At 37.6% G+C, this 22,539-nt stretch overlaps 1 protein-coding gene across 6 annotated transcripts in view; it reads right to left on the bottom strand.

Moving 5' to 3' along the window:
- The window catches only part of IPO11 (importin 11), a 229,996-nt gene that overhangs the window by 27,156 nt on the left and 180,301 nt on the right, over window positions 1-22,539 (bottom strand). For 4 of the 6 annotated variants that reach the window (XM_032145222.2, XM_058433927.1, XM_058433926.1 and 1 more), the window contains exons 28-29: window positions 10,692-10,787; window positions 678-762 (exon numbers count right to left, since the gene is read on the bottom strand). In XM_032145222.2, the coding sequence (XP_032001113.1) occupies window positions 678-762; window positions 10,692-10,787 (181 nt within the window). Of the gene's footprint in view, window positions 1-274; window positions 329-677; window positions 763-10,691; window positions 10,788-22,539 lie in introns of those variants that run through there. The other 2 variants (XM_032145223.2, XM_032145224.2) reach the window with 2 other exon arrangements.

The raw sequence follows: 22,539 nt of genomic DNA, 5'->3' as shown, positions 1-22,539 counted from the left end.
GTTTTCATTTTGCAAATGAGGAAAGAAGGTATAATCAAGTTAGTTAAATGATGACGCCAGAAGACAAGAAAAGATTCCAAAAGAAAAGGGAAAAAATAGTTTCTTATGTACCTATTTTATATTTATGGTCAAAATAAATATTTAAACACTCAGGATTATATATAATATTAAAAGGCAAGATATTTTAGATATTTCCTTTTTTTTGTTATTTTCTCCTTATCAGATTTCTCTGGTGAGAATTAGTGGTTTTTACAACAAGTTAGTGGTTAACTTAAGGGCATTTTTATAAAAGCCCGTGATGCAGATCAGCAAAAGTTCATGTGAAGATCTATAAAATAATAGAGAATGCAAGGAAATTTCAGTACATCTCCTCAAAACAGAAGAATAAACATATCAACTTAAATAAGGTTTGCAGGTCACACACTTTCCATAAGTAAAACACTAAATCATCTGCTCTGCATTAAGACAAGCAACAGTTATTTCAGATGAAAAGTTAACCTCAACTTTCTGTACTAGGAATAAAATGTATCTGTTTTAGGGTACACCTTACATTAATTCTGTAACATGGGATAGATGGATAGATATATAGCTGAATGGACAGACTATAGATATTTCTGAACCTACAGAAAATGATAATATGTGGTTCTTAATTTTTAGAAGCTACTTTTATAACTTACCATCTTTTTCCTCTTATCTTGTTCTGTGGGTGGTTCTTCATCTTCTGTTACTTTTGGTTCCTCAAGATGAGACATCAACATACAGCTATAATAATTTTTTAAAAAACATGTTTTAAATAAAAATGTCTACAATACACTAAAAAATAAGTCCTTAAAATCACTAAGAACATAAATAATTCTATGTTCTTAGTTTTTCACACCAAAATGTGAGAAAAAGACGAGATAATTTAGATTTAAAATTTAACAAAATTTTTGAATTATGAAAAGATATCTCACTATAAAAAGGGACATACTAAAACATTTTAGAGCATTTTACTTGGGCATTTCAGATAGTTATTTATACGCAACTTCTGAAACAATGAAACATCAGCTGACGAAGTAATGCATGTATACACTCTGTTATTTAAAAATGACAAACTCTTAAAACACTTCTTTTCCACCATAATTTTCACATCTACAGAATTTTATACATGCAATAATTTAAACATCACAAACATATTAATTATGTAACAATCTACCTTGTGTTCCAAATGACATTACTGTGCTATGAGGAACTTGTCCTGATAGCATTTGTACCTTCTGGGTAGTTATAAATCATTTTATTTTGAATATCTGCACCATGCTCTTTATTATTAGCAGAGATAACAGAAACAGTTTCCTGTTCAGTCAACAATGGTTCCAGGGAAACCAGAAATCAACACTGTCTAGTGAATCAAAACCCCACTGTTTCCTAACTTGTAACAGGAGAATTCAGTAATTTATCAGCATGATCATAGGTTCCTAACCAATAAACAGTGGCAAAGAAAGTTTGGGTTCTCTTGTTTTGTAGCAAGTACAGATGAAGGACAATTCCTGACTCAGCTGTGTAAATAGCTTGTAATATAGAACTAAGACAGGTGCTGACACCAGAAAACTTGATCAGGCTCATTCTTGCAGTGGAAACAAGTGTGTTTCGTTTCTATTTCCTACCATTAAAAAAGCAATGTTTGGAGTGACTGCCTCTGATCCAGTCAGTGCCCACTGGTGGGATCAAAGAGTAAGAACCTTAGGCTAGAAATCAGAAGTCCTGAAAAACGGCAGGAACTCAATCCCTAACTCACTGCATGGCCTTGACCTTGGGCTGCAATGCTTTTGTCTGCCATGATGTAATACAGTGTAGTACAAGTAGCTGGCCAATGGACTCTGACACAAAGTGAGAAAATTACATTACTCTATCAACCCAAAAGCTATTTAATAAAGTGAAATGTCTTAAAAAGGTCTACATCTCAGTTTGTATTTTAGAACTGAATATTAATACGGGGATTCTTTACACTAGCCAATCTATGTCTGTTGCAGACTTGAATTCTAACTGCAATGACTATGGATCTGCATGAAAGCATGCTTTATTCTGCATCAAATTCTTCCACTGCATTCCAAAATCTGTTAACTTACTCATATAGTGAATGCTCTCTGTTCTGCCTCCCTAAATTAAAAGATTTATCATATTAAGAATGGGCACGGTGGCGTACACCTGTAATCCCAGCACTTTGGGAGGCTGAGGTGGGTGAATCACCTGAGGTGAGGAGCTCGAGACCAGCCTGGACAACATGGTGAAATCCCTTCTTTACTAAAAGAAAAAATACAAAAACTAGGTATGGTGGCAGGCTCCTGTAATCTCAGCTACTTGGCAGGCTGAGATGGGAGAAATCGCCTGACCCAGGAGGTGGAGGTTGCAGTGAGCCAAGATCGTGCCACTGCACTCCAGACTGGGCAACAGAGTGAGATTCTGTCCCAAAAAAAAAAAAAAAAAAAAAAAAAAGATTTACCACATTAATATTGGAGAATACTCTGGAGATACATATATACAGATTTTACTTCTTTCACTGACCAAAAACTAGACAAATAACAGAATACTGAAAAGCCCAAAGCTAAAACTGTCCTGCAGGAAAATTTCCAATTAAAAGTCAAATCTCATTTTGTTGACAAAGATTAAAGATAGACAGACAATCATGCTTTACATAAAAGACATGTAAGAATTAATAGATTTCTAGTAAACTAAAGTGTGTAGACTGTGCATGCAGTAATAGTTATACTAATAAAATAGTAAACACAACAGTTTAAAATAGGAATGACTAATGTGAATATAAGTGGCCACTCCTCCATTCTAAACTCAAGGCAGAAATCACCGAATAGATGCACGCACTCCAGCCTGCTAAATAAGAATCTTCCTCAAGAAGAAACTTCAACCAGCTAAACAGAACAGGTGTTAGCATGAAAAAATGAAACCTTTTAAGTCATTTCTGGGTTTAAAGGTACTTGTAGTAATACCTTTCATTTAATCTATACAAACTCTGCCCTAAGTAATTCAGCCATTTTACAGATGAGAAAAGGCTGAATTTACAAACATTCATTGGACGCTGATAAACAGTATTTTTCCTCAAAATTTTTGTTGTCTAAATGAACTTTTCTCTACTTTAGGGTATCAAATTTGGATGCTTTAAAATTGCCCTTATTCTAGCACCTGAACAGAGTAAGTGCAATTGTCTAAAAAAAGCTTAGCTCCACGCTACTTGGAGCCCATATGTGTGCACAGGAGGGATAGTTGGGGCAAAGAACAAGTATTCCAGTCATTTTCTTAATGTCCAATATCACCGATTCTCAAACTTGAGCTTTCAGCTCAACCACCTGAAGGGCTTTGTTAAAGCACAGTTGGGCCCCACTCCCATAGTGTCTAATTCAGTAGAGTTTGATGGAGCCTGAGAATCTGCATGTCTCACAAGTTCCTCTGTGATGCTTTCTCATCATTTCCTCCATCATGTTGATGCTAATGTTGTCGAGAAAGTTGTGGGGGGCACACACTTTGTTAACCCCCGTTCTATGTTAGTCCAAACCACCAAAACGCTTCCTACTTATATTTTTTTACCTCTAGCCTCCAATAAACTGTTTAATAATGATTTTTTTTTACTGCTATGTAACTGACTTTCAGCTAGGCTGATATATGAAATGATTTATGGGCCAGGTGCGGTGGCTCACACCTGTAATCCCAGCACTTTGGGAGGCTGTGGCGAGCAGATCACTTGAGGTCAGGAGTTCAAGACCAGCCTGGCCAACATAGTGAAATCCCATTTCTACCAAAAATACAAAAATTAGCCAGGCATGGTGGCACGTGCCTGTAATCCCAGCTACTCGGGAGGCTGAGATGAGAGAATTGCTTGAACCTGGTAGGCAGAGGTTGCAATGAGCCGAGATCACACCACTGCACTCCAGGCTTGGCAACAGAGCCAGACTCCATCTCAAAAAAAGAAAACAAACAATTTATGGGTTGTTTCACATAAGACAAAACTGACACTGTTCAGTTGGTCTCTGTAGTGGACACTCTTGCTTGCCTATATAATCAGCCTCTTTCCTAATTGAACCCTGAATCTGTCCAGTTATCCTCTTTTTCCATGCTACCACTGTTTCAGAAAAAGCTGATCCCAGCCCCCCAATGCCAGTAGTTCAATAAGCAATCATGGAGATCCCATTCCCCTGGTCAATGATTACTTTCAGCAGGAGCATGTTTAAGGAATGCTGGCCAATCAGACATAAGAAGACATCTAATGCAATGATTTCCAGAAAAGGATTGCCTTGATCTTAAAAAAGACATAAGGAAGATTACTTATCTGTCAGTGGCATTGTCATGAACTGTAATGCCTAGAACTACTTTTTATCGATGAGGGATGGTAGCCTGCAGATCAGGTTAATATGCTGAGGGGATGGAGTAGAAAAAACCTCAGGCTTTGATGATGTTGCTAAGGCCACAGTCAGCTAATCCTGGAGTCACTTACCTAGAGTCGTTAGGGTATCAGAAACAACTAATTCTTTATTGTTAAAACGGACAGTCCTTGTATAGTCACCTATATAAATATTAATAAAAAATGCACTTCTGGGCTCAGGGCATGACACCCCAGTGAGAAGAAATATTATGAGTCTCCCTCTCCTGTGTTAAATTACATTTAGCCTAAAGTTTCTTCCTCACATATTTTAAGTTCAGCCTGAAGGTCTCTTTGTACACAGTAAAGTGTAACCTAACTGGAAGTGTAGAGATTATAACCTATTCTTGTACCAATCAGAGTTTTAGCCAATCATAGGTGGCCAACTGTTGAACATGTTGAACATCAAATAAGACAAATGCTGAGCTGTAACCAATCCAGCTGTTTCTGTACCCTATTTCCCTTTTCTGTACCTCACTTTCCCGTTTCTGCTCATAAATATTATCTGACCAGGTACAGCCCTGAGGACACTGTGAACCAATTCTGGTTCTGGGGGCTGCCCAATTTGTGAACAATTCTTTGCTTAATCAAACTCTGTTAAATTGAATTTGTCTTAAGTTTAACACCTGATAAACCTACTTCCTTCTACTTGAAAATAAGAGCCATGTAATTCCTAATGTTTCTTTTTTTATCCTGGTAATTAGAAAGTGTATAGCTAAGTTTTATATCCTGCTGCCACAGGTTTCCCCAATCAAGGTTTCTTATTTAAATCCCTTCAATCCTATGTTAATAATTTTCTGTTATAATAAGCACGTGCTTTCTTTTGCACTGTCTCAAACCCTCTTACGGTCACTAGACTGAATATAAGCAACTAAATATTGTATATTAGCAGTAAAGACAAAGTGCCATGAAGAAACAGGGAAAGATGGAATGAATTCTTCCTATAAGTCTGGAATGCAATTTTAGAGGTAGATATTTGCTAAGGAGGATAAGGGCTTGACACACCAAGGAGCAGAAATATTATTAGTCAAGCCATGAGTGTATGGCATGTTTGCAGAATGATGAAGAATCCAGGAAGACAAGAGAGAAAGCTGGTGTCTGAGTCAGCACAGAATAGAGCCCCATTAACTTGATCCTGTAAAAAACTCAGCTTTTAATTTTAAGTGGGGCAGAATGGATCAGAGGGGGAAAACTGAAGAGAGAGATTTCCTAAGGAGGTCACTAGGATCTACACAAGTTTAGATAACATACAGATGTCAGAATCCAGGAACCAACATTTCTTCTAGTATTCTCTATTCCATTCTGAAGAGCCGTTCAGTGGGTCAGTGTATTGAGTGAAGGAGAAAAAAGTCCTTATAAAAGCCGAATTTTAACTTTTAGAATCCCAGGCTGTTCTACTGGTCTGAGACCACTCACCAACATCTACCCCGCCAGTCTTCCTCCACAATGGACCAAAGTGACCTTTCTAAGTATAAATCTGATTATGTCCCTCAGTATGGAAATCACCAGTGGACCTCCACTGACTACAGAATACAGAATAGTTTCAAATAAGACTATTTCCTTTATACTTGGTATGTTTTGTACTTTCTAGCTATAAAAACCACAATTTATGAGTCATTTTCTAACCAAATTTTAGTGCCTCTAGGCTTCTTAAAATGCTGGCTAAAATCCATTTTTTTTTTTTTTTTTTTTTTGAGACAGGGTCTTGCTCTGTCACCCAAGCTGGAGTGGAGTGGTGCAATCACAGCTCACTGCAGCCTCGATGTCTCAGGCTCAAGCAATCTTCCCATCTCAGCCTCCCAAGCAGCTGCTGGGACTAAAGGCGTGTGCCTGGCTGATTTTCAATTTTTTTTTTGTTTGTTTGTTTTTAATAGAGACAGGGTCTCACTATGCTGCCAGGGCTGGTCTCCAACTCCTGGGCTCAAGCGATTCTACTGTCTCGGCCTCCTAAAGTGCTAGGATTACAGGCGTAAGCCACCGTGCCGGGCCGATAAATTCTTTCTTCCTTTTTACTTCCCAAACCTTGGCAAGGAATTGTCAATTTCATTTCCCAATATTCCTTTCAACAAAAATATTATTGAAGGAAATAAAAGAGAAATACTCTAACCAGACAAGCAGAAAGCAAAGAAGGCAAATCTCTAGCCTCATTAATATATTTTCTTGGCTTAATAAAAACTCTAGCTAAAAAAGTAATAAAAACAAAAAACCAACCAAACCACAAACCCACCAACAAAACCCCAACAAATAAACACATTCTTCAACTCTCAAAATGGAATTCTTCTTTCTTCCAAAAGAATTCATTTTCTGTACAACCCTGAAGAAATACAAGTGTCAACATTAATAGGCAACTGCTGACTATCCATTTATCTTGGAAGATAAACTTTTCTAACTTTAAAAAAAGAGGAATCATTAGAAGGGAAAATAAAAGCCCATTTCCATTTTTTCCACACGAAATGTTGTTTAAATTTTAAAATGCCTGTTCAATATGTTATGAGGAAAAATCAAGGTATAAAAATAAGCATAGGCTACAGGTAAAAGCATAACTATTTTTAAAAATTATATATGCACGTGTATGTCACATGTCACCCAAACTGTAAATACCTTTCAATCCTCTTTAGCCATACCTACCTGTCCCCATTTCCTGCTAATCCTTCCTCCAAAATATATCTCAAATTCATCTCATCACCACTCACCAAGATAAGACTACTTTAACAGCTACCTAAATGGTTTTCCCACTTCTACAGCAGTAGGTTCTCAATTTTTACAGTGTATATGAAACATCACAGTTCCTGTTTGCAATGCAGATTCTACTGTGTGACCCCCAAAGATTCTGATATAATCAGTCTGCACTGAGGAAGGAGAATCTGCATTTCTAACATGCATCCCAGGTTGTTCCACTGATCTGAGACCACTCACCAGCATATACCCCTTCTGTCGTCCTCCACAATGCATCAAAGTGACCTTTATAAGTATAAATCTGATCATGTCCCTCCGGTGTGGAAATCACCAGGAGACCTCCATTGACTACAGAATACAGACAGCAATTCTTTGTATTTCACAAAGGTTACTTAACTAGTTGGCTCCAATCCACTACATATCCTTGAGAATGATTCTCAGTTTCCCTGGACCCTTTTCTCTCTTGCACCTGGTATTGCTCCATTGGTCCCTGTCTCCCCTTCTAGGTTGTGGGCTCTTTCAGGTGAGAGACTCAGTTGCTTCCTCACACTACACAGTGCCTGGCGTAAACAGTTTGAATAAAAAGATGATCTGTCAACAAGGCTTTCTTAGTGTGATGGCTAATTTTGTGTCAACTTGACCGAGATACTGAGTGCCTACCAATCTGGTTAAACATTACTCTGGGTGTATCAGCGAGGCTGTTTCTGGATGAGATTAGCATTTGAATCTATAACCTGGGTAAAGCAGTTTGCCCTCCCCATGTGGGTAGACCTCAGCCAATCCACTGAAAGCCTGAATAAAACTCTGACTGGATGAGGAAGAATTCATCCTCCAGCTGCTTCAAGCTGGGACACTGTACTTCTTTCGTCTTCAGAGTCAACTAGTTAAGTAACCTTTGTGAAATACAAACAATTGTGGACTGTATTCTGTACCAATGGAAGTCCACTGGTGATTGCCACACTGGAAGGACATGATCAGATTTATACCATGGGCTCTCGTGGGTCTTAAGCTTGCCGACGGTAGATTTTGGACTCCTCAGCCTCCATAATCATGTGAGCCAATTCCTTACAATCAATTTCTTTATATATATATGTATTTGTCTCCTGTTGGTTCTGTTTCTCTGGAGAACCCTAATACACTACTGATGTAGGTGAAGGAAATAGAGTTTTCTTCCTTTTTTCCAATTCACTCAGTTAGGAGATTATAATAAGAATTCAACAGAACCAGAAAGATTAACTTTTTTGAATAAACTGTTTAAATAAACAGGAAGGGGAAGTTGAAAGCCAAGTTAGCCACATAAGTATGTATTTCATGTTTCTCACACAGGCATTTCTGAAAGTTTATTTATGCCTTATAGTCTCGTGGACTGTAATTTATAGAACTCTATTTTATTCATAGAATTACAAAGTAGGAAGATTTAATAGAGATCTAGTCTAACCACTCTTAGAAACAGAGACACAGAAAAGTGTATCTCCTGCTTATTTATTTCTCAACTGTGCTTCTATATGCAAAGTACCACCCCAGAATAAAAAGAAATCACCAAACAATTCTGGGGATAAAAGAAACCAGTGGTCAGATATGTTCCAGCTACTCATCAATACTAATGCTCAAGTCTAGGCCTTTTAGCTGGGATCCTAAAACTGGTTTGTTTTCCTTACTTCCAACATATTCCCTCTTCCAAAACAAAACTTTTTCTTCATGGCTGAGCTTGGCACATGGAGACCTTGACTCATCTTGACTCTTCCACCAATCTGCTGTGTCACTCTACTTTTTTTGTTGTTGTTGTTATTTTTAGTAGAGATAAGGGTTTCCCCATGTTGGCCAGGCTGATCTTGAACTCCAGACCTCAAGCAATCTGCCTGCCTCAGTCTCCCAAAGTGCTGGAATTTCAGGCAGGAGCCACTGTGCCCAGCTAACTTTTCAGAGCCTGGATATCCTGATTTTTAATTCCATGAGAGTGCACTAGATAATTTCTAAATTTTCTAGTAACTTTCAGATTCTTACCTCTTCCAGTTAAAACATGTTATAATTTTGTTCTACTTCCTACATCCTAACCCTTATCCTTCCCTGAATTCTGTAACACATAGTGCCTTTTTTCTTCCCCTGACTATTAAAGCAAAATCTAGAATTGTACTGTTTGGTGTGCCCTGCACAAAACAAGGTATAACTATCTGTATTCATTACTAGTGTTTTAACTGTGCTATCAGCCATGTCCTCCCCTCAACTAAACTGTATACTCCAAAGAGGACAAAGGAACATCTGATCATATCCTAAATGTTTCACATAGAGTTGTAAACTTTGTCACATATTATGTATACAATTTACAGTCATGTGCCATTGATATCGTTTGGCTGTGTCCCCACCCAAATCTCATCTTGAATTGTAGTTCCCATAATCCCCATGTGTCATGGGAGGGACCCAGTTGGAGGTAAGTGAATCATGGGGGCGATTACCCTCATGCTGTTCTCGTGCTTGTGAGTGAGCTCCCACGAGATCAGATGGTTTTATAAGGGGCTTTTCCCCTTTTGCACAGCACTTCTCCTTCCTGCTGCCACGTGAAAAAGGACGTGTTTGCTTCCCCTTCTGCCATGACAGTACGTTTCCTGAGGCTCCCCAGCCCTGCAAAACTGCGAGTTAAATTAAACCTCTTTCCTTTATAAATTACTCAGTCTCAGGCAGTTCTTTATAGCAGCGTGAGAATGGACTAATATAGCCATAAACCCTCACATTAACTTAAAAAGAAAAAACCTGCCTACATTGAATGCTTCGTTTTTGGTTTGTAGTCTCAAAAAATTTGATGTTTCCACTTCCTACAAACTCCAGTTTTCTCAAAAGCTAAGTGACATATCAGAGACATTATGTTAATATGTTTAATAAGATTCAACAACATATATCTGCTATCCATATTTTTCAACAAAATATGATTCAAGTGACAATCTTTCCCATTTGCTAGAGATGGCTTTATAAACAGCAACACTGAAAAAAAAGAGCATGCTCAGAACATACTAGGAAAAAAACTTACAGGCTAAAATATATTTGAAATTTTAAAAGCTTAATCATCAAACAATGATTAAATCAAAGCAGCTCAATTTCAGGTTGTCGCTGTAACATAATAAAGCTGACACCAGCCGGACATGGTGACTCATGCCTGTAATCCCAGCACTTTGGGAGGCGGAGGCAGGCAGATCACTTGAGGTCGGGAGTTCAAGACCACCCTGACCAACATGGAGAAACCCCGTCTCTACTAAAAATACAAAAAGTAGCTGGGTGTAGTGGTGCATGCCTGTAATCCCAGCTACTCGGGAAGCTAAGGCAAGAGAATCACTTGAACCTGGGAGATGGAGGTTGCGGTGAGCTGAGATCGTGCCATTGCACTCCAGCCTGGGCCACAAGAGTGAAACTCTGTCTCAATAAATAAATAAATAAGTAAGCTGATACCAAGATCAAACAATAAATATTATAAGCAAAATAACAAAAACGTTTCTGTATAAAAGAGAAATTATAAAACTTTCATATTGTGCTTACAGAGTGATGGTGAAAAAAATCATGCAGCATGTATTTAATTATCCCCCAAATCCAATTATGATTAATTAAATAATGCACCTACTCTTTATAAGTTCCTGTTTCAGGATCTTCCGTCATGACATCATGCAGGCCTTCCACTGAAATGTTTATAATCCCACAGAATTTATCTTGGATAACACTAGAATAAAAGAAAAGCAAAACAGGTTAACTGGAATGCTAGAACAGGTTAATTTTTTTTTTTTTCCTAAACATCCTCTTGAACATGAAGAGAAATTGCAGCTGTGAAATACAAAAGAAACTTTCAAAATCTATTTCTTATAACAAAAAGTTTATCTTTGCCTATAACATTACAATATTCTTTTTCACTAATTAGTATGTTTAAATACTAGATGGATAGATTCGATAGTAAAGGAATATTTTAATATTCTTGGATTTATAGCAGTCTTATGTTACTTATATAACTACAAAGATAAAGACATAGAGTATTGACAAGTAAAAATTTCTGCTCTTCTAATGACACTGTGAAGAAAAAAGACATGCCAAATTCTGAAAGAAAATATTTGTAAAACACGTATCTGGTAATGGACTCGAATCTAGGACGTAAAAAGAACTCTGAAAACACAATAAGATGAAAAATAATTTCAATTTAAAATAGGCATCAGGTGCAGTGGTGCAAGCCTGTAGTCCTAGCTACTTGGGAGGCTGAGGCAGGAGAATCTCTTGAGGCCAGGAGTTCAAGACTGCAGTGCACTACGATCACACTTGGGAACAGCCACTGCTCTCCAGCCTGGACAACACAGAGAGACCTGTCTCTTAAAAGAAACAGAACAAAAACATGTTTTTTTAAAAAGGCAAAAACATGAACAGACATTTCACCAAAGAAGATACACAGATGGCATGTGGGCATCCTAAAAGGATGCTCAAAATCATTAGGCATTAGGGAAATTTGAATTAAATTGCAATGAAATTTTTAAAAATTTAGTGTTTTTTAAATTTTTATACATTTAGGGGGTAAATCTACAAAAGTGCAGATTTTACAGACTTTTATAACGTCCAAGAAGGAAAACAGGCAGGCAGTAACACAGACAAAATTTTTGATTAACTTTTCAAAATAGTTATCTAAGCTAAAATTAATGATGCAACACTTTTTAATAATAGCAATCCCAAGAGAGAAATGAATCACAACCTTAATCACCTTAGAATTTTCTCAGATCCAACTAGACCATAATTATGCTATTTATACATGGTACCTAATTAATATTTAAAGTCATTCTTGCATTATTATATTTTAAATACAGGAAGTAAAGTCAAGTTAGGGTAATTTAAGAGACTAAACACATTTTTAGGCACTAAAACCCACAACCAAATACAATATTCCCTTAACTGTATTTATCTGCTTATATCATCCAACAGGGTTAAGTAAAGAATAATTTACTGAAATAGCCAAAGGAAGAAACAAGCCCTGATTTATTAGTTTTAATCCAGAATTTCTACAACAGTAGAGACTACAACAGTGGTAACATTAAAAAAATAGTTTTCCACTTTCCCTACCAGAGGAGGAAGAGCTGACAACTGGAACAGCCCCTGAGCAAGGAACAAACTTAGGTGAAAGCTGTTACAATTGGCAAGCAATAAAGACTGAGATGGTGGAGTGTCCCCACAGCTGCTAGCAGCTAAAACCAAGACTGAAATCCAGAACTTTATACTGACCAAACCCAGAGGGCAGTGCTCCAGGCTTGACTGGAGACAACTTCAACCTTACTGTGCTGAGAAACTGCTTTCAGAGGGCTTCCACTGAGCCCACAGCTCATCTTTTGGAAGAAGTCATCTCTAGCTACTCTCAGTTTCTAGGCTTCCCAGGACTCCCGTCAGCCTACCGCAATGCAGCTTTTGACTCTACTACTCCATGGACAGATGACGTCAATTTGTGAAATTTAGGGGCCACACTTCAGTCTATCTCATGAGATATCTCTACTGGGTGGACACCATTGGTCTCCCTTCCTGAAGACTCTGCTTCTTTGGCTTCTGTGAGCTTAGCCTCTTCTGGTCACTCTTGTTCTCTGGCATAGACTTCTCCTCTGGGGGGCCCTTCAGCATCATTATTGCCCAGGGCAGTAAAAAGAGCCACATAAGGGAGTATGACTGTTGGTGAGGAGCCAAGATCACTCCACATCAGAAGAGATGGTAGCAGCCTGAAATGGTTTGGTGGCCATGGGAATAAAGAGAAAGGGGTAGGTTTGACAAATGTTTAATGGGTAAACATCACAGGATTTGGCAACTAATTGGCTATGAAAGATAAATGGGAGGAAAGAGTCTAGGATGACTGTTAGGTTTCATCTTGGGTGGGTGACTTGACTAGGTTGGTGACTTCGGCTCAATCCAATAGGGGATACAAAGAAAGCAAAGACATGAGAAGGAAGATGATGAAAGTGGTATCCCAGAAGACGAGAGGGTGACCAACAGCACCAAAAGTCAAATAATCAGATAAATCAGGTTCTAAGCTGAGGAAGGGGAGTGACAATTCTTTCAAGAAGCTTGTCTGGGGAGGGAAACAACAGGGTAATAACTAGAGGGAGTGCAGGGTTGAAGGGGTGTTTTTTGGCTGAGGGAAATGGACCAGTAGAGGCTGAGCAGCTCAAAGTGCAGGTGCCAAAGGGGTGGTGGCTGAAGGAGCAGGATCCCAGAGATGGGATGAAGTGGGATCATAACAGAGGCAGGGCTGAACACAAGGATATCTTCGTACATGAGGCAGCAGGACACAGATGTACACACTCCCTTGGAGACACACAGTGGGAAGCAGAAATTCCTGCATTTTGAATTTTCCTCCCTCTGTGAATTAGAAGGTGAGGTTATGTATTAGGCCTGTGGGTAAGCAGTTGGAGCCAAGTGGTCAATGTTTATAATAAAGGGTCTTGACCAAAGACAAAAAGATTGCTCAATGGCACTGAGGTCCACCTGCAGTTGAGTGCCCTAGATTTGTAACAGCCCCGATCTGTACACTTCTATCATTTTTAGTTGCTATATTTTACACCCCAAGCAGATATACATAGGGAGAAATTGAGTCAGGCAATTCAGGCTTAGAAGCTTGCAAAGCTGGTAGAGTTTGAGGATGAGGGGTTTAAAGAGCTGAGGGTATGAATGAGAAGTCTGAGTTGACCACAGGGCACCTGTTGGGTCAGGTAGAGAATGGGGTTAAAAGTGGAAAAAAACAAACAAAAGAAAAACCCGTAACACCAAGTGCAAACATCAAAGTTTATGCCAGGCATGGCGGCTCATGCCTATAATTCCAGCACTTTGGGAGGCTGAGGTGGAAGAGTCGTTTAAAGCCAGGAGTTCAAGACTAGCCTAGGCAAGAAAGTGACACCCTTGTCTCTACAAAAAAAGAAGAAAATTAGCTGGGGGCAGTGGTGCACGCCCGTAGTCCCAGCTACTCATTCCCAGCTGAGATATGAAGATGATCACGTAAGGCCAGGAGTTCAAGGTTGCAGTGAACCATGATGGCACCACTACACTCCAACATGGGTGACAAAGCAAGACACTGTACATTAAAAAGTTTAGTGGTAGAGAGTAAGAAAACTGGAAAATGTGAAGTTACAGTAAGACAGGATATTAGAGTTTTGAGCATGATCACAAGGGAGCAATGTGTGGTTGAAGTGGAAGTGCATACAGATTTGAAAAACATCAAGGCCAACTGTAAGGCCATGCTTGAAAACATTCAGGGTGGCAGAATTTGGGATGAAGACTGCAAAGCAGATTTGAGGCCTCGGTGACTCCTGCATAGTGACTGTGAAATTGCCAGAGAACACAGAGAGCTGGTGAAGTAACCAGATGGCAGAGGCCTTCTGACCCCTTACAGACCTCATGAAAGTGGCTGAAACTGTGGTCAGCATCAGGGCCTCAAATTGTCGCTCCACCAGTGACTAGCTACATGGCCTTGGGCAAGTCAATTTAACCTCTCTGTGCCTCACTTGTCTTATCAGTAATATGGAGGCATAAGAGTATCCACAAGTAAAGTGCTTATAACAAGGCCTGCCACATGTACCAGAGCACTACTTAAATGTCAGCATCATCACCATTTCTCATTTGAAAAATAAGGGGGTTAACAGTCTCTAAATCTCTTAAACGTTTTCATGTCAGTATCCTTTTACATTCTTAAAAATTGTTAAAGATGCCAAAGAACTTTTTAAAAAATGTTATTATAACTCAATATTTTTTATATTAGAAAACTGAGAAAATACTTCAAAAATACTTATTCACTTAAAAATGTAATAAACCCATTACCTAGTTAAAAAAAAAAAGTTTTCCCCTATAGATATTTTCCAGGACATAGCCTGCAAATACTTTTGTCATTTAAATGGAAACATACATCCTTTCTACACAGTAATTCTGTATGGTCATGGAAAAGTATATTAATAAATCTAGCTCCCCTGAAAAATACTGGCAAGAAAATAAGCTAAAAAAACCATAGTGGAAATTCACTATCTTAAAGTGAAAGTTGAATTCTTTTTGCATTCAATAATTATCCTTACAAAGGCTTTTATATACTAAACCATTCCCGATTACCTGTCTTTTCTTTTCATTTTTTGAGTGCACGCGCACACACACACACACACACACACACAGCAGCACCACCCTCCTCCAACAAAACCATTATCTTCAAGACTACAAGGAATAACTAAAAGGATCTATATGTAATGGCATGAGAACAAACCGCCATCCTGTGTGATTTTGCTATAAAAAACAATGCCCAATGAAGACATACTAAGCTTCCATGAAAAGGAGAAGATTAAGGACTGGTACAGAACTGTCAGGAAAAAAAAAATTCAGCTGAATAAAAATGCTTGGTTTGAATCGTTACTTAAAAAGTCACTCAACAGAATTATTTTTTTCAAGTGATAAAACGAATTTATCAGAGAATTGGTAATTACGGAGCTAGCACCATTGTAGATATTGGAAACTGATGAAAATAAAGCTATACAACACATAATTACAAGGTAATCATGAATATATATATATATATATATATATTTTGGAGACTGAATTTCGCTCTTGTTGCCCAGGCTGGAGTGCAATGGTGTGACCTCAGCTCACCACAATCTCCACCTCCTGGGTTCAAACGATTCTCCTGCCTCAGTCTCCTGAGTAGCTGGGATTACAGACATGTGCCACCACGCTCAGCTAATTTTGTATTTTTAGTAGACATGGGGTTTCTTCATGTTGGTCAGGCTGGTCTCGAACTCCCGGCCTCAGGTGATGAAGATACATTTTAAGAACAAATCAATAAGGCCAACTCTGTTCATGTTACCGAAGTAATTTGAAAAGGTAATTGTAGCTTGGGATTAAATTCCTAGAAAAGTCTTGTATGCCACACAGCTCAGATCAAAATGAAGATAAAATGCTCTGGAAAACAGTGTTACATGATCAAAGGGAATTCTGACTGATAATGATGAAGACACCAACGTCAAAGTTTGCAAGAAGCATTTGAATAAAATTGTATCATGAATAAAAGAAAAAAATATTTCTGAAGCAAAATTTCACATTTAAAAATACATATGTGTAATTAAACTAACAACTTCATATAAACACGTTTACTATTTTGTTATAGCTTTATAATAATAATGTATTACAGTTGACCAAAAAACTTTATGCTCAATGACCTTTCTCTAAGCTCTGGAACCTTAAGTACACTGGCATCTTTCTCATCTACTTCTGGCACTCTCACAATCATCTCAAAATTAAGAGATCCAATACCAAACTTATGAGTGCCTCCCCAACAAAAACAAGGAAACCAAAAACAGAGAATCAAAACCAGGCTGTCTTCCTGTTTTCCTTATCTGAGTGAAAAGCATCTCTATCAACCCAGTGACTCATGCTAGAAACCAGGGATTCAGTTTTGACCTTTCTTCTCATTTACCCTTCCCTTTACTCAATTCATCAACAAATTCTGTCAAATTTATCTCTGAAATTTTTCCTTGTTTCTACTACTCTATATTCCTATTAACACTGTGCAACAAGCCAATTTTGTCTCAAGTTTAGAGTTTAAACTACTGCCTACCTTTCCAAACAAGGAAACTTCCACTCTTGACTTCCTCTAATCTATTCTCTATACGGCACACTAGAATGCTTTTACAAAACCTAGTATCTTTTCCTTGCTTTAAAGCAAAAGTTTATACCTTTCAATAACTTTCCATTACACTTAAAAATCCAAACGCTTAATCCTAGTTTACTCAGCCCTATACATGACCTGGTTCCTGCCCAGCTCTCCGACCTTACCTAGCCTCACATTGTTCTCCACCTTCATGGGCTGTCTTTGATTAACACTTTCTGGTTTCTGGGCTTTCACAGGGGCTTTCCATCTGCTAGGAATTGTATGGCCTGGATTTACCTGGTCAGTAGCATTTATAATAAGACTACAACTACAACAACAACACTGCAGGTATGGTCCTGATTCTAGACAATGGTGTTTAAGGATGCTTTCATAGATGAGAAGCAGGTAACTGAGGATAAGGGAGTTTTGAAAGCCAAAGCTTGAGGAAACTGCATTGCAACATAAAAACGTTTGCTCCTCAGAGCCTCAGACAAAAATACAAACTATGGATTAAGTTGTGTATCACAGAAAATATATGGAAAAAAGCAATAAGGTTGCCCAAAGCCAAAGATACAAACTAACAACAGGCTAGGGTTTATGAGCATGTACTGAAAACTCCACAGACATGGGAAGAAATGGAGACCAAAGAAAACAGGAAGACAACATATGTATGTAAGGTCTCCACATTATTCACGATAAGAAAACTACCTTCTACTAAATTAAAATGTCCTCTATCACAAGATGTCTTGGAATTGAGTCAGAAGCAATGAAACAAGGCACATCTGGGCCAGCAGCAGGTGTACTACACATTCTTCTCTCTCATACTGCTTTCTCCAACATTTCTCTTTTAACCTACCAGGCTTCCCACATTAAAAGTGTGCAGCCACATAAGCTTACCAGCTTCAGCAAAGTGATGACCAGTGTAGGGGGCACTTAAAAAAACAAAAACAAAAAAAACTATGCTTCAGACAGTACAGCACTAGTATAGGAAAAAAATGCCTATTACCTTGTTACTATTGCTGTGACCTGCTCCTATTTCCTTTTTTTTTTTTTTTTTTGAGGCACAGTTTTGCTCTGTCATCCGGGCTGGAGTGCAGTGGCATGATCACAGCTCACTGCAACCTCCTCCCAATGGGCTCAAGCAATCCTCACACCTCAGCCTCCTGAGTAGCTAGGACTACAGGCACAGGCCACCACACCCAGATTTATTTTTTATTTTTATTTTTGGTATTTTGGGTAGAGATGGGGTTTCACCATATTGCCCAGGCTGGTCTCGAATTCCTGAGCTCAAGCGATCCGCCTTCCTCAGCCTTTCAAAAGTGCTGGGATCACTGGTGTGAACCGCCATGCCCAGCCTCTCCTGTCTCCCGATCACTACTACTGAAGTCTGTCCCATCACCACTGAAGCCCTCATCAATAGCCTGACACCAAATGTATCTACTCCACTGACAGGAAGAGGTTGAGAGTAAGTTCTCAGTTTTACATCCCAGAAATGAGAGATATGTTTTTAAAATTCCACATTGGAATTATAAATTTTAAAGTTATACACTTTTAATTTATAGTTTATAAATAAATACTACTGATTTCTAATATTTGTCATTTGTTATGAGGGGAAAACGAATTACTTTTGATACGCCCTGCAACTTTAATTATAATTTGTAATACTCAATGGAAAGAATGGATTCTATTCTTCCTCAAACACAGCCACACTAAATTAGAGCCTATTTTTGGGTGCTCTAATCAAGAACTTTTAATAAATGGTAGAGATAAGAACCTGTAGTAAATGGTAGAGAAATACAGAAATCTTAAGAAAGGTAAGCTTCCTTAGCTATATTAATTTAGAATATCATTTAGTTTTAACTTAGGGCTGCTCAAAATGTGAAACAATGAAATACAGAAATTGTACCCAAGAAAATTATTATGCCTATAACACTTCAATTATATCTTAAATAAGTTTTTTAACTGTACAACTACCAAACAACAGTGAAATATGAGCTGGCTAATATTTTTCAAGGGAGTAGCTACTTACTCCAGCTCTCTTTTGATTAGTAAAAAAAGAAAATGTTTTTAAAAGGAAATAGCTGACAAAGACTGAAATGAACATTTAATGAATACTACTGTGTAGAACTATAGCTCCATATATAAATTGATATTAATATAATTGGTTTTCTAGTTGAGTCTAAATCAATTAGAAGCTATATTTTCAAAAAGCAAAAATTTTGATAGATTTTCTGAACTGCCTTCTTTGAACTTAGGAATTTTAAGATAAAAATACTTTGTTATATAAATTTTTCTGAACTTCACATAGCCAGCTGTGTTGCTTGTGAACATCTTTAAGAGGGTACGGTTTAGGTGGTAAGGAAGGGAGGCATGGAGAAGTTTTCAGTCTACCTTATGTATTTCCGCACTGTTTAAATTTTTTCCCAATGAACAAGTACTTTTAGTAATTAAAGAAAAACATAATTGGATTTGTAGGAGTTGGAAAGACACAACAAAGAAAAAATTACATTATTAAAAATGTCTCTCAAGGTGAACAAAAAGATCGCTCTTCCATAACAAAACAAATTACTTAGGAAAAATAATGTTTATTTAAATATATTCACATTTTCTGCTGAAATTATAATCCCCGAAAAAGCATTCAGCTAAGCAGGGAAAAGCAAACCATTGTTTGAAAACTCTTTGGGGTTGGTGGGGCTTTATTTATGCAAATTCTAATATATCTTAAAACTACTTTTCAGCTTCTTTCTGATTTTCTCTCAAATGTATTAACACAGTGTTTCTCAACGTGTGGTCCCAGACCAACAGCATCAGCACACTTGTTAAACTGAAAACTCACAGGCTCTATTCCAGACCTACTGAATCAAGAACTCTGGCCTGGATATCCACATGCAGAAGAATGAAACTGGACTCCTATTTCTCACTGTATACAAAAGTCAAGTCAAGATGGATTAAAGACTTAAAAATAAGATCTGAAACTATAAAGCTACTAGAAGAAAGCACAAGGAAAACACTTCTGGACAAAGCTTTTATAGCCAAGACCTCAAAAGCACAGGCAATAACAACAAAAATAGACAACTAGGCCTATATTAAATGAAAAGGCTTCTGCACGGCAAAGCAAACAAGGGTGAACAGAAAACACACTGAATGGGAGAAAACATTTGCAAAATATTCATCTAACAAGACCCTAATATCCAGAATATACCAGGAGGTTAAGTAACTCAACAGCAAATAAATCAACAAAAAACCCACAAAATAATCCCATTAAAAAGTGGGCAAAGAACAGACATTTCTCAAAGGAAGACATACAAATGGCCCAGAGGTATATGAACAATCTTCAACATCATTAATCACTAATTGCATTTAAAATGAAAATGAAAACCACAATGAGATATCATCTTAGCACAATTAGAATGGCCATTATTAAAAAGACAAAAAATAACAGATGCTGGTGAAGATGCAGAGAAAGGGGAACTCTTATATACTGCTGGTGGGAATGTAAATTAGTACAGCAACTATGTAAAATAAATTCTAACTATCATCTGACCCAGCAATCCCCACTACTGGCCATTTATCCAAAGAAAAAGAAATCAGTATGGAGACCTGCACTCCCATGTTTATTACAGCACTATTCACAATAACAAAGATCAGGAATCAACCTAAGTGCTCATCAGTTGACAAATGGATAAAGAAAACTGTGATATATGTACACAGTGGAATACTATCAGGCCATAAAAAAGAATGAAATATTGTCATTTGCAGGAACAAAGACAGAACTAGAGGTCATTATGTTAAGTGAAATAAGCCAGGCGCAGAAAGACAACTATGACATATTCTTACTCATATGTGGGAGCTAAAAAAAAAGGTGATCTCATGGAGGTAGGGAACAGAATGATAGATAACAGAGGCTGGGAAGGTTGTGTGTGTGCAGGGAAGAAGATGAAAAGAGGTTGGCTAATGGGTACAAAAATACAGTTAGATAGAAGGAGTTAAGTTCTAATGTTCAATAGCAAAGTAGAATAGCTATAGTTAACAACAATATATTGTATATTTCAAAATAGCTAGAAGAGAGGCCTTGTAATGTTCCCAACACATAGAAATGATAAATAGTTGAGGTGATAGATATCCCCAATACCCTGAGACTTGATCATTACATATTCTATGCATGTAACAACGTATCACATGTACCACATAAATATGTACAAATATTATCAATAACAATTTTTTTAAAAAGAAAAAACCCTGGGAGGGGTAGAGGAAGGAGTCGGGGTAGCACACTGTGCTTTTATAAGGCTACCAGGCGATTCTGAGTTTGAGAACCACTGTATTATGGTAGAATAAACAATATTGCATTATAATTATTTTCATTTCACAATATGAACTTGATAATTATCATTTGGTTTAAATACTCCCAGATAACATGTTCCAGGCTAATTTCATATGGATTGTATTTTTCAGTAGTTAAAAAACACAAATTTCGGGGAAAAGGAAGAACAGACACAAACATGAAAGATATAATGCTTAAGAAAAAATTTTAAACACATATTTGTGGTTCAGGTCACTATTAACGAACCAACGAGCATAGGCACTTACTATAATCCCTAATATTTTGCAGTACAAATATTCTGCAAGTACAAATTTATGCTAATAAAGAAAAACATTATATTACTTCTATTACCATCTATATTAAAGATTCTTAATCAAGGGCACTAACATCTCCTAGGGACTCTCTCAACTTCTACAAGGTCTTATTCTTCCCCACTTACCTATTTCCCAAAACCATGGCTCAAATGGTTATTGTTACTGTAAAGGGTGTATCATACACTTCCAGTGTACTGGATAGATGAAAGTTTAAGAATTATTGGCCTTTACCATAAGACCTCGCTTCTGAATTTCTGCATGATATATTATTTCCATTTGGAGATCCAGTAAGAACCTCAATCTGTCTAAAACTGAACTCATTATTTTGCCCCACTCCTTTTCTTTCCATAGTTTAGTGAATACAGCACAAAACTGCCTAAGCCAAAAACCTACCATCTTTGACTTCTCCCTCCCCTGCCACCCCTCAACCAATCAGCAAGGCAGTTCATTTTACTTTCAAAGTACCTGTGGATCCATCCATCCTTTTTGCCAGTATCCTGGCTCAGGCCTCTATCATCTTTCCCCTGGATGAGTAATTCAGATTCCTACTCAACTAATTCTGGCTCTGGTTTTATTGTTCCTTCCAGAAAGAGGGAAATTTCTAAAGGGTAAATCTAATCATTTCACTCTACTGCTTAAAAATCCTTCAATGGCTCTCTGTTGCCCTCAAGATAAAGCATGTAACTACAAAGCTTTCATCACCTGATCTCTCTTTCGGGCTTTAAATCACATACCATCATTCACGATGCCAGCTGTACTGAATTTTAGTTCCTGAAAAGCAGCATGTTTTCTTCTGTTAACCCCTCTGACACGATGTTGCTCAGCTCTCTTCACTGGGCTAATTTCTATTTATTCTTCGTGATCCAGTTTTGATGTCACTTTCTTCATAAAGCCATCTATCACCTCCACAAATGTTATACTCAACAGCATCTCCAAGTACAGTACTTATCATCGCACTGTGCAGTAACCATGTATCTCCTCCTCTAAATTTCAAGCTCTACCTAGAATAAGAACCATGTCTATTTTGTTCATATTATAATCCTAGAACCAAAGCAGCAATATAGTATAAAACTGAAAGCATGAGCTCTAGTCAGAGGCCCAAAAAGTGTTACAAGCTGTAAGAATTTGGCATAGTTACTTAGACTCTAAGTTTCCTCACCTGTAAAGTATAAATAATACCACCTTTCAAGACTATTCACAGATT

The sequence above is a fragment of the Hylobates moloch genome, unplaced genomic scaffold, assembly GCF_009828535.3.
Source record: "Hylobates moloch isolate HMO894 unplaced genomic scaffold, HMol_V3 SCAFFOLD_23, whole genome shotgun sequence".
Taxonomy (NCBI): domain Eukaryota; kingdom Metazoa; phylum Chordata; class Mammalia; order Primates; family Hylobatidae; genus Hylobates; species Hylobates moloch.
The sequence above is the reverse complement of the archived record's forward strand: the minus strand, read 5'-3'. Positions and strand labels throughout refer to the sequence as shown.